This window comes from Pleurodeles waltl, chromosome 7, assembly GCF_031143425.1.
Source record: "Pleurodeles waltl isolate 20211129_DDA chromosome 7, aPleWal1.hap1.20221129, whole genome shotgun sequence".
In the NCBI taxonomy this organism is placed as follows: domain Eukaryota; kingdom Metazoa; phylum Chordata; class Amphibia; order Caudata; family Salamandridae; genus Pleurodeles; species Pleurodeles waltl.
The window spans coordinates 1,358,680,534-1,358,694,121 of NC_090446.1; the positions used below are offsets into that span (position 1 = coordinate 1,358,680,534).

Sequence of the window (13,588 nt, forward strand, 5' to 3'; positions counted from 1 at the left end):
AAAACAGCAAAGGGATCTATGAGCAAACAGACCCTCTACCATAAAATTAAGCAAGTAAGGGCCAGATGTAGCAAAGGGTTTTTCCCATTCTGTGTCAATGGGAAAATGTGTTCGTACATATGGCCCTAAGAGTTCCCATTATAACAGTCTAAAAATAGGAGACCCAAGCTGGGGCGGCATCCTAAATATTCCACTTCTCTTCTGACAGCACCAGCTGAACATTTAAGAGACATTGGTTCTGATCCCTAGTCATTGGATAGTGTTTTTGAGATAGTAGACAAAACAGACGGACAAATGATGCATGTTATCAAAGTGGAAGAGATAGAACAATGGGTGTCAGATGGTGAGGACAAGCTGCACAACACTTTTGAATTAACTAAACATCTTAAAAAGGAGGTAACATTGTTGTGCAATAAGCAAGAGCAAAATGAGATTCACTCTAGGCGATCTAATCAGCGAATAAAAGGGAGCTCAGAGGATAAAGACATACAGCTTTTGTTGAAACATTAAATTAACATTGGTGAAGATTTATGTCCTCCCAGAATATTCAAATCAGGTCCCTGTGCATGCAAGATACCCCAGAACCATTCTAGTGCACTTTGCAGATTACAGAATTAAAGAATTTCTAAGGCTATTCAAGAGAACGTTTTCTCTGCTCAAAATTATTTTTCCTTCCATCTTTTTTTTTAGATATGACTACAGAAACAGCACACACACTGAAACTGTTCAAAAACATGATTCCTTAGTTCTATGCTATTAGAGTACAACTTCTATAGATCTATTATCCAGTTTGGAAGTATTGTACAAGGGGCAATGTCAAATGTTTAATAATGGTATAACTTTGATTTTTTTATGTGGCATGCTAACCGGCTAGTGATTGTGCGGTGAGGGAAAGGAGCTGAACAGCAGGGAACAATGGCGTGCTGACGTTAGTTCCCTTTTTTCCTTACCTTCTACGCTAATGGCTTTTCTACCTCTCCAGGTATTACATTGTATCGGGGGAGCTTCTTCATCGAGATTTCTTAGTGCACAGGCACCCACCTCCGAGTGCAGGACTGCTTTAGGATTCTATTCAAAAGGTGAATCCACAGGTAGAAGTATCCATCAGAAGAACAATTTACCTACCTTCAGTAATGCTTTTTCTGGTGGATACAGTATCTATTTGTGGATTTCACACGGTCCCACCCTTCTCCCCGTCGCCTGTCTGGTTCTGCCAAGAATGAAATTGTTTCTGTATAGTGTATATATGTATTTGTGGCAAATTCTAAATACAGATTGTATGTTTATATCTGGATGTATATATATATATATATATATATAAATATATATATTTTTATATATATATATATATATATATATATATATATATATATATATATATATCATGAAGTCGCACATGTTGTGCTTGTGATGTTGATGTTCACCCATTGCCGTTGATGGCACAGTAAAAAAAAAGTGGGTGAAACTGACGTCAGCATGCCGGTGAGGACTTTTTACGGCTCCAATGGCGTCAGATTGATTTGCATGTGGAGGCGTTCCATTGTGACGTCCTCATCAAAGTGGAGAACTAGAAATAAAAGATTTCCATTGAATGCTGGCGCATTGGGGGTATTCAAAAGGTGAGGAATCCATATGTAGATACTGCATCCACCAGAAACAAGCATTACCGAAGGTAAGTAACTTGTTCGTTAGGTACAAAGTCATGGTACTATGCCAACAGTCATAAGATTGCATGTGATTCTTGATGCGAATACTCAGAGTAGTGGATGGGTACCCTTTGAAAATTCCAACAAGGATCCTTATGTCAAACCAGGGAATGGTCTAACATTTTCATAGAAAGCCACGGAATGCATCACAGATCTGACAACAGTTTTTTTCAAGGAGGCAGATGTACTGATATAATTTCCGGTAAAATAGCAATTACTCTCATTATAACCTTTTGAATAAGATGGGGAAACTAAAGCAACATTCAGAGTGTGACGGGAAACATATTTAGGCCTGATTACGACCTTGGCGGAGGGGATTACTGTGAAAATATCCCACCCACCGGATTACAAGTTCAGTTGTATCCTATGGAACTTGTTACACGGCGGATGGGATATCTGTCACATTTGGGACGGAGTAATCCCCTCCACGAAGGTCGTAATCTGGCCCATAGTCTTGGGATTGGCACACAGATCCTTATAGCAATCTTTGAAGTACAGCATGATCCTATTGACAATCCTGTGAATGCGACTGGAATCATTTCAGAACTACTGAGGTTGGAATGGATGATTTTGGAGATGGCACACAGATCCCAACCATGATTCTGACAGTATCATAGGGAGTTTGTTGGCACTTCATGAAACAGGACAGGGTACACTGAGAAGAAAGCTAGAATCCTGGAGAAATCCTGAGAACAGGAAATGAACCCTCACAGCAATCATGAGACTCAGAGAGGCATCTTGAAGACAAAGTTGGAAAATGAATAGATCTCCCATTGAAAATCCTGATAATGGGCTAAGGTACTTGACAAGCTTCCTGGGATGTATCTAGGGATATGATGGTAAACCTGGGAATTAACTAGAAATCAGGTCAAAATAATGGGATCTTGATGTCCATTATAGGAATGAGAAAGGGTTCCTGTAGCAAATCACAAGTATAATGCTGGAAGTTTGGCAACATTTTAAATGTCTTGTGACAGCAGTCCTGTTAATGAGACAGTAATGCTAATGATAACCGTGTGAAGATTAGAGGGATCCTGCCAGCAATGTCACAGTTTGCACGCTTCTTACCGCTGTAGTCTGCCAGTCTCGGGCCACCACCTTGTTTCTTGTTATTCTGGATTGACCAAGGTAAGGGCGACCCTTTCCACTAGCCACAGTGCTGCTGACAATACAACGCCTAGCAGGCCGTAACCTCCAGAAGGAGTCCCAGAGGAAAAACTCAAAATTGGGAAAAAAACTCAGATTGCAGGAACTCCTAAAAAGAGGCAAAAAAGAGAAGCTGAAAAGAATAAAGAATCAGGAACAACAAAATTGCAGGCAAAAAATAGGATAGGTCCAAAAATCATGGGAAGCAGGAGCGAGGAGCACCACCAGGACTGAAGTGTTTGCAACACAAGGAAAAGAAGACCTTCTGTGCTTATATACTGACAAACAGGAAGTGACATGCAGAAAGAACTAAAGGTGCCATCTTGGATTGGGAAAGACACATACAGGTGAATGGAAAAAGTGCCATTGTAGAAAAGGTAGTGCAAAGCATGCAGGGAAGGAAACACAGGCACCTGGAAAGAAAAAAATATGGCCACCAGAAGAAAAAGGAAAAAGAATAAAAGAAAGAAAAAAAAGAAAACCTGAAAGCAGGTAAGAAAAACTATGGGGGTCGCAAGTGAGCGCAGCGCGACCCTGAGCCCAAGAGAGGACTCCCGAGCCGTGCCGTGGTCGACAAAACAGGTTGCGGCCCAAAAAACGCCACGCGGCAGGACCGGCCGCCCGAGACACGGACTGCCAATCCGACTGCTGGCTATGAGGGAGACGCCGCAAGTCCCCACGGCGTCACAAGCAATCCTAGGGACAGAAGGAACAGAATCAGGTTCCATTTGAATCTGGGGACTGAGACAGGGATCCTGACAGCAATTGTGGAAAGGTAAGAACAATACTTTTGACAGTTCCGGAAAGGTGACAATGACCTCTCCAAAAAAGATGCAGTAAATGACCACCTATAAGGAAAAATGAACTCTGTACGCAAATGCACCGCTACTACAGGGTACAAACCACTCTCCAACACTAGAACTATCAAAATAAATGAAGGTAAAGTTGAAATAAGAGGTACAGTAGGCTGTTCTGTGCACCGTTTGATGGCTATTTGATTTTAGAAAAGAAGAACAGCACCTTCATTTGGAAAACATGTACGGAATCAATATGATACATTACCTTTAGTGTGTTGTGGGTGCTGCTTATCCATGCCAGCGTTTCCCTATGTCGATGGAGGGTCCACAGTCATCTATACATGAGCTGATCAGGCTAGAGAAATCAGGAGTTTACAATTTGATTGTGCAGGTAGGTTGGTGTGGACAAAGTGGGACTGCTAGGTGGTGGCTGATTGGGAGAAGGGTGTAGTAAGATTTTGCTGGTTGGATTGATATCTATTTAAAGTCCCTCTTCGTACATCCTTTTGTCTAGGAAGTAACCTCATAGGAGATTAAATTGTGTTGGGAGAAAGTGAAGGGAGAATACTACTGGGAGTGATGCATCTCTTCAGTTCTCAGTGCACTGTTTGCATCAAAAATGTTGTATATTTGTGTGAAAGATGAATATTTAATTTTATTATGTCAATGTTTTTCCACATATATTGGTGAGAGTGAAAGCAGCACAGTGAGAGAGAAGATAGACCCTTTGGAGGTTGATGGCACCAGCTCTCTGTTTTGGGAGGTTGACGGAGACCACAACAGTAGTATCTACATTACGTTACTTTGTACCAGTGGGTCACTTTTACTAGCCATCACGTTAAAACTGATTATTTGCTAAATATCACTGTTAGTGAGTCCAACGTTTCTGCCTATTTTCATGTTCACTGCAGACTATATATAGCACTGTCCATTTTTTTACAGATGACAAACAGAAGACTACTGTGGCTTCCACCCCGCTTCCAATAAGTGAGTGATCATATTTTACATTACGTTTCTCCCCAACCTGGAGAATTCCCCTCCTTTCACTTGGACCATAGGCAAGATGAAATGTCTCTCTGATTGGCTATGACAACGCTGTGCCATTAATACAGATCAGTGTTCAAACTGTGTGATTCAGGTGGTACTTTGTTGGCCAATTACTAGACCAGCTGGCCCAAACAATTAACTCACCCCGTGAGCAGGTTTGTGCTGAGTCAGCTTAATGTAAGCGTTCAATAATCTAGCAATCTAAGCATTTGCAATGACACTGGCATCCAGTGTATTTTGACACCTAAATAAGACATTGCGGTTGAAAATGCAGAGCAGCATAAGCAAATATTTTCCCGACCATTTTGCATGCCTTATTAGCCCATTTTTAGATGAAAATATTTTTATGGCAAACCCATCCCATGGTAAAACACAAACTGACCTTACACATATGGGAAGTCGCTATCACCCAAAGGTTTATCATGCACGGTTACCAACAGTTCTCAGAAGCCTATTTTCATTACGCATCTCCGGCATTCCCGACTAGTGAAAAGACCACAGTGACCCACTGTGGGCCCCAATCGAAGGAAGATCAGACAGAACAAAATACAGAAGACATAGAGGACCCCCATCAGCAGCTCCAAGTAGGAAGCTCGTTTCTGCGGTCACCCCTTTGCACTGTCCATGGAAGACAGGGTGACCCTACACAACACTAGACCAGCCTACCTCAACCACAGACCCTCCTTCTACACTCTCGCCAGACAACTCCGCTCTGCCAACCAGGCCCTTCCCAACGTCCCCCGCATCCGGAAAACCACAGCCGGAGGAAGATACTTCTCCCACATTGCCACCAAGACCTGGAACACCCTCCCCATCCACATCAATCCCCCACCCTGTCACAGTTCAGGAAGGGCCTCAACACCTGGCTCTTCGACTTATCCTCAGCAACCCCTCCCCCCACACACACGCGCCTTGAGACCCTCACAGGTGACTAGCCGGGCTTTACAAATCCCTGATTGATTGATTGATTGATTGACCACTTGTTATGGAGGCAAAACAGAGGGGAGTGATTCAGGTCAAAATTTCAGGACTAAAGCTTAGTTTTACATACCCATCTGCAGAGGTGAAGCAAGAATATAAAAGTAAGTAGATACACGGTTGCCACAGGTACACTTGTCAAAATAGGTTTATTTTCTTAGGTTTGTATAATACATAGCAGTACTGACAAATAGTCACATGTAATTACGTTTAGGGGTAGACTTGTGGGCTATGGCTTAGAAGAGTCTCTCTCCCTGTGGTAACCTGCCAGAGTGAACACACATCAAGTGAGGGAAATGATAAGGTAGCCCCTCCAGCAGTGAAATGCCAATCAGGAAGCTGAGCCAGATACCCAATTAACAGAAAAGGTGTCTTAGTGACTGACTCACCAAGATTTGAATGCACCTAGGTAATAGCCATCTGGGATACACACAACAAACCCTCACCTTATACAAACCAGGCCCGCACCTTTCTTAGAGATCAGTGCAGGGAAACCCACAGTGGAAAACACACTCTAGGTATCCCTCCAAAAGAAAAATACATCCTCTGCAACCAACCAGTAGTAAGACCCATGCCAGAGAACTCCCCCACAGGTTAGTACATGCAGATAAACCGCCAGCCAGGAAATGTTCTCATAGTAATGTATCTCAAAGGGAGTATGCGTTAGGTATGCCACCACTAGGAACACATATGCTATGTAATTACCAATTGAAGTAGGATTTTCTGGTCTCAGCCAATGTTGGTAATCCATAAAAAGGGAACAAACAGGGGTAGGTGGCAGCATAAACCGCCATCATGAAAATATTCTCCAGCTCACCCATCAATTTGGAACCATTTTCTGCATAAAATATAAATTTGGTTGACCGCAAACAAGAAAATGCGCTCCTGCCACCCACAGATATACAACCATGGCCTGCAAACCCACCAATGTGTAAACATTTCCTGTGGAACTTGTCATTGTGAAGCTCACACAGACCAAAATGTAACTCCTTATTGTGTTGTCCGTGATCGAAGCAACATGACTCACTTATTGTGGGAAGGGAAGCACAGTATGGATGTCTGGGGAAGTCTCATTTGATTCACTGTTCCTCATATTGAAGTAAGGGTTATCTCCGATTTCCCCTCCCTCCATACTTGTGCCGTTGAGAGGGGAAGGTTAAGGCCCAGGTTGCAGACTCTACATAGTGCAGCACTTTGGAACAAGCCCCTCTTTTTTCCCAACAGATGCACTCTCCCACCCTAGTGCTATTGATGTCCATGTCACAAAAACAGTATGAAAAGCCCAGGAAACCTGACTCACCTCAGTGGTCTTTGGATGACAGGGAGTTCCCTTAAAGTAATTGGAAGCAAAGTGGAATTTGTCACCAATCCAACCAACAACCCTTAACCAACTTAGGCTCATGTACTCACCGTTGGGCACTCATTCACCCACCCTCATGCACCAAGGTGAAAAAATTAGAAACCTTCCCTGACTTCAGAATCATCCTTGGCACTCAGATGTCCTCAGTACACTTCTGTCTTCTTGTACACCTCTCCCGAAGCCACCTGTGAGAAGTAGTCCACATTCAACTACTGACTAAGTTGACTCACTCTACCCTGGACTGTCAAGTCAGACAACCCACAACTGAAAGTGATCCAGGTCACTGCTACAGGAATGGTAGTGGAGAAGCAGCTCAAGGATGCCATCTCTTCAAAATCTCTGCACCAAAATCTCTGCTCTAGCTGTCAGCTACCTACGGAAGCACCTCGAAAATACCTCAAAAACAAATTACTACAAAACAACCCTTGATACACCATATGCTCCTCTCACAAAAGTCTCCTATAGATCCCATTAACACACACCAGGATGCATATACTCTGCAGGTTAAACAGCATTCCTACTATGGAATACACTGTAAATTAACATCTTCAACAATACGAACAGCCTCATTGCAATTCTGTCCACCCTGCAACAAAGCCATTTTGCAGCAAAGTCAACCACCCCGAAACCAAGCCAACTACCTGGTAACCAAGTGATTCCACAACCACATTATAATGCTGATAACCAAGGAACAAGGGCAATTCTGTCAAAGCAAGAACAGCCACCTCTCAACAACATGCACCTACAGCAAAGCTACTCACCATACAGCAAAGTCACTCACCAATCCGAAAAGTTGACCACCTTGCAACAATGTTTACCTATCAAAGCCAATAACTTCATCCTTCGACAAAGGCTTAAAACTTGTTTTCTGACCCACCTTTTCCAATCAGCAATATAGGGCATGATTTAGATGGGCTGGATATCCTGTCCGCTGAAATCTGAATCCCATTATTCCTACTGGGATTTAGATTCCCACCGGCGGGATATCTGTCACCGTTGTGACGGAGTAGCCCGTCCGCTGATGTCTAAATTAGGCCCCTAGGCAGACAGTGCCAGTTACAGAGGCATATCATTGTTTTCATTCATTCAGCTATTGGCGAATCATCCTCTAGGTACTTTCCTCTGCACAACAACTCTTGCACCCACAACCCAAGCTATCAGACCTCACCACTGATGTAGTGATAGATACAAGATAAGGAAAATTAGAGGACAAAGAGGAATTTCATGATATAAGGTCAAATGAAAAGGTTGATTGGTCCAACTTAATATTAAACAAAAAACACGAAGACTTCATGAATTCAGGTTGGATAGATTCTTCTTTTACAAGACAAATGCAGGTGTCACTCCCGAGTGAAAACAGCACTGGTGAGATAGAGAAATGTGATGGAAATAAGGATGGTATTGTAACCTTAAGCGGTCTTGAAATACCTATGTGTCATTGGGATTCCTGACCAAAAGCACATGCAGGTCCATAGTGGCCTCATGTAGCATAAAAAAGATAAACAAACAGTGCAGTGTGAGAGCCACATCTGGTATTGGAGAGTGAGGCACAAAACTGGCACAGCAAGGTGAGGGTCAAGTGTTGTCACATCCTGCTGGGCAGGCACTGTGAGGCGAGGGACTCCTGGTCTGAACACAATGTAGATATCTAGGGGTCTAGTATGGTATGGAGAGATCTGAACCAGTGCAGAGTGAGGGGCCATAGCTGTTAGTGGACAGTGTAGACCCACTGCTGGCACTGCATTATAATGGCACCAGGCTGGCCCTGCAGGGTAAGGGCACTGTTCTAACCCTCCATGGTGAGGGCCTAGTACTAGCACATCCTTGTAATGATCTAGTGATGGCACTGGAGAGTAAGGGTCCAGTGCTGGCAATCCATTCTCATGGCCTCCCTGACGTGGCAGTAACAACATACCACTGGTTGTGCTTATGGTGAAGTGGCTGCACACCACTAATGGTATTTGTGAAAGGCGGCATGGGCTGGTCACATTGCCACTTCACTTGTTGGGTCATGTGCTGGACCAGGTCCAATGTTCATCCATCCATCAGCCGAGAAACAACCACAGGCTGGAAGGGACTCATTTACCTTGAAGGAAGCCCTAGCAAGCCAGCAAATAAACACGGTGCATAAACACAAATACCTCCTGATGGAGTAATTACACAGTAGCTTCAATAATATACTGATTGGTATTTAAAGAATAAAATCAATGATTTCAATGAAGAATAATGCAGATTTTAAAGGAGCTAACAGTAATTGTGTAACTCTACATTCCCCCTTGTGCGACCACACCTTTCAATGAATAATGCATTGACCATATTTGTGTCTGCTGCACGAACAGGTGATGGCATGACAAAGGTCGAGGGAGCTCTATCCTGTTAAAAGCATTGCTTTCCATAGGTGAGCCATGGCATTTTAAGCAAATGTTCACATGAAAGGAAATTTCTAATTATGGATTGATTTAGTGTTGTTTAAGGATTGACCCAGACGGATATTCACAGAGATAGGTCCCCATTTACAGTGTTTTCTATATACGGAAGGCTTAACTCCTCATGACATATAAAGCAAGAAGAAGACAACCATGGGAACATCGGGGCAAGCCTTAACAAGTGATGGATTGAGATTCTCTATATAAAGAACAAAAAGGAGCAATGCGAGAACACAACCCTCTCATACCACCCATTAATAGAGACAATTAGTTCAACAGGTCCCCACAACCACCAAATCTGACCCTGGTCCTGATAAAAAAAGCAGACAAAATATGTAGTTAGGACAGTGCCAGACCCGAATCCAGTAGGGATAGCTAAAGTTTGGAGCAATCAACATTGTCGAACGCTGATGGCAAATCTATAAAATCCTAGTTCAATGGGCAGCTCCTTGTTATAGCATATTTCCCAATAATTACATTTATTTTTAAGCACTGCTCACTGTCCCTACCTTTTCTCTGAATCCAATACTGACAGCCATTAATGATGTTGGTCGCCCTGCCAACTTCTGTTATCTATTATGAATTATTCCACCATGTATTTTCACTGAGGTGTGTGTAAGGGAAATTGGTTGATAGCACTTTAAGTAGGAGTAATTTCCCTTTTTTAAATATGTGCACTATTAAAGAAGTTGACCAAGTACTGGGTTACCAATCTGGGACAAGACAGTTAAAAAAGTTGGTCAGGAGAGGAAGGTCTATAGCCATCGCATCAGGACCCAGGGCCTAGCATGTAGGCCTCCCACATATCGCATCTGATACTTCAGATAACTCAAATATTAGTTTATTGTATGTGCCAGAACCATTACAAAGAACCCTGAGAAGACAACAGTCAGAGAGAGAGCACAATAAGTGCCCTTAAAAGGTACCAACCAATCATTGTCTATAATGTGACAACTTAAATGGTTCTCAGGAGAGATGTTCGATTTAAAAGCATTAACTGTGCACAAGAACACCCTTTGATCTCTTCTGTGGGATGTAAGTAGCAGATGTTCCCAGTTCACATTATCTAGCTCAATTTTCCTTCTTTTTATCTCCTGTTTATACTAGGAACGTGAGGTTTCAACTTCCGCACCATCCCTTGGACTAGAAGACAATGCTCTGTGCAACCGTCCTTGACCGTGGGATGGCATCTGCTTTGGGCATGGGCTTTAATAAGCCTAAATAAATGCCATTACAGCTGTTTATATATGTATTAACCCAGTGAGACGTGGGAGTTCACTCCTTAAGACATTCTAAAAAGCAATCAAAATTGCTTTGTACCATGGTAGCCATAAACAGTCAAGTGCCGGGTAAACTTAAACAAGGCTAAGCCTGAGTTCACTCCTTAAGACATTCTAAAAAGCAATCAAAATTGCTTTGTACCATGGTAGCCAGAAACAGTCAAGTGCCGGGTAAATTTAAACAAGCCTAAGCCTGTTGTTATATGGTTTGGGGTGGACTAATGTTTGTGTGGGACAGTCCACAGTCAATATTGGGAAGGAAAATATTACCACCAAAGGATTATGGTCCCTGTAGTTCGCATCCATAATTTCCCCATGTTTTAAATAGTCAAATAGACCCTGTGACAGAAACATATAATCAATTCATGAGGCACATCCTCTCCCATGGAAAGTTGGGATTCCTCCGTCACCATCTCAAACCTGTTGATTAAATCATGCGCAGCTATATGGTAACCGAATTTCTTGTCCCTGCAATCCCTGCAATTGCCCATAGCATCAATATCTTGAAAGCCAGGATTAAAATATTAACCAGTACATTGGCACTGAAGTCTCCACAGAGTATATTAGTGTGTTTAAAGGTCTCCTAATCTTTACTTCTTAAGTGTTCCACAAAACTAAACAGCGAGCACAAATGTGCATTGGTGGCAGACAGAAATGAATTGTTCTAGATATAAAACAAATATAAATGAAAAATGTCCAGGAAGGTACCACCCAGCCCACCTAGTCACGATAATCTGATTTCCATTAGTAGTATTAAAGCCCCTGTTTGTAGAGAGCCGGTGTAGCTCTTTGTGTAAACTGTGCACCAGCTTCCCTTTGATTACTTCTCAACTCAGGGATGCTGGCTAAGAACAAGACAGAAGGACAAGCTGATGGTGACATATTAAGTGCTGCACCACTACAGCTGGTTTCTTGGGGTGTATCCCTGAGGAGAATCTGTTCTGTACCTCAAGCATCCCTCTGAATGCTAACTTCCTGACTGATGATGCTGGGTGTCCTAGTTGAGCTAGCCGGGAGTATTTTGGTTTTGGAACTGCCTACATTTTCATGCTCTGGCTTCGAGCACTATGGTAGTGTGGAATACTTTGCATGGGTGTGACCAATAGAGGATGCTGAGCATGGTAAAGCATTGCTCTGCAATTCTGTGGGCACAACTACGGGATCTGTGGTGGTAACATCAGATCTGATGAGCAAATTAGACTCAATACGCTCTAATCTCTCCATAATTGATAAGAATTGTTCTTTTAAAATCTGGCTAAGCCTGGTACAATATTAATTCACCGAAATACCTATATCTACACTATCCTGTGTAGGTATAGGTATGGGCATCATTTGAGTTGCGCTGTCATTTTCCTCTGTTGAATTAGCAATGCTTCTTTTCCTCTTAGCCACCGTGGCGATCAGGGAAATAGGTGCGGTGTGCCCTGCATTGGGATAGATGAGCAAGTGTCTGGTGTCATACTGCCTGCATCAATAAAGCGTGACAAATCACCCATGAGGGGTTCAAGGTGCTGGAGTGGCTGACTGCTCCGTGGTGATTTCTTCATTCAAACAGTCAGGTCTTGAGTCCTTTCCTGAATTCCTAGAACATTGGAGCAGTCCTGAGGTGCAGGGGAAGGTCGTTCCAAGCTTTGACAGCCAGGTGTGAGAAGGAGAGTTCTCTGCTCTTGATTCAGCAGATCGAAGGTGTCTGCGAGGAAGAGGGAGGGGAATTGTACATGTCTAGTTGGTTGGTGGACGGTCATGCATTTGTTGATGTATGCTGGCCCTTCATTGTGCAGGGCTTTGTATGCGTGGGTCAATATCTTGAACTGGCATCTCTTCTGGATCAGGAGCCAGTGTAGCTTCTTGAGGTGCAATGTGATGTGGGACCATTTGGGGAGCTTGAGGATGAGTCTTGCCACTGAGTTTTGTATTGTCTAAAGTCTCTTCAGGAGGTGTGCAATTATTCCAATGTAGAGTGTGTTCCCATAGTCCAGCCTGCTGGTGATGGGGGCCTGTGCGATGGTCCTTCTGGTGTTGGCTGGCAGCCACCTGAAGATCTTGCGGAGCATATGTAGAGTGTGGAAGCAGGCAGATGAGGCTGCTTATACCTGTTTCTTCATAGATAGCTTGCTGTCCAAAAAGATGCCGAGGTTGCAGGCGTGGTCTGTTGCGGCAGGGGAAGGCCGAGTTTAGGAGGTCAACATGCTTCGTTCCATGGTTAGGTGTTGTTCTGAAAGATGAGGACTTCCATCTTGTCCATGTTGAGCTTGAGACAGTTGTCCTCCATCCAGTCGACGTTCGTTATACTTCTGTGGAAGTTGGTTCTGGTGGTGGAGGGGTCTTCTGACAGGGGAGATGATGAGCTGGGTGTCATTGGCGTAAGAGATGATGCTGAGTTTGTGCGACCTAACTGGGTTTTACCTAGGGGGCCATGTACTTGTTGAAGAGGAAAGGACTGAGGGACAATGCCTGGGGGATGCTGCAACTGATCTTCTTAGGTGAACAGTGAGAAACAGATCCTCTGGGTTCTTCCGGTGAGGTATGAGGTGATCCATTTGAGGGCGTCTCCCTGGATTCTGATGTGGTGGAGTCTGCGGATCAAGATGTGATGGGAGACAGTGTTGAATGCAGCTGACAGGTCCAGGAGAATGAAGGCTGCCATTTCGCTGTGGTCCTGGAGGCCCCTGATGTCGTTGGCTGGGATCAGGGCTGGCTCTGTGCTGTTTTTCGCTTGGAATATGGATTGAGAGGAGTCCAGTAGGTTGTTGTGTGTCAGGTTTCGTGAGTTGCTGATTGATTTCCTCCTTGAGAACATTTGCTGGAAAGGAGAGCAAGGAGATGGGCTGGTAGTTCTTTGGATCTG

General features: G+C 43.6%; 1 protein-coding gene across 6 annotated transcripts in view; it reads left to right on the forward strand.

Moving 5' to 3' along the window:
* LOC138246308 (leukocyte immunoglobulin-like receptor subfamily B member 4A) overlaps nucleotides 1-13,588 on the forward strand; it is a 489,529-nt gene that overhangs the window by 427,682 nt on the left and 48,259 nt on the right. For all 6 annotated transcript variants that reach the window (XM_069200794.1, XM_069200789.1, XM_069200791.1 and 3 more), the window contains one exon: nucleotides 4,592-4,636. In XM_069200794.1, the coding sequence (XP_069056895.1) occupies nucleotides 4,592-4,636 (45 nt within the window). The remainder of the gene's footprint in view (nucleotides 1-4,591; nucleotides 4,637-13,588) is intronic.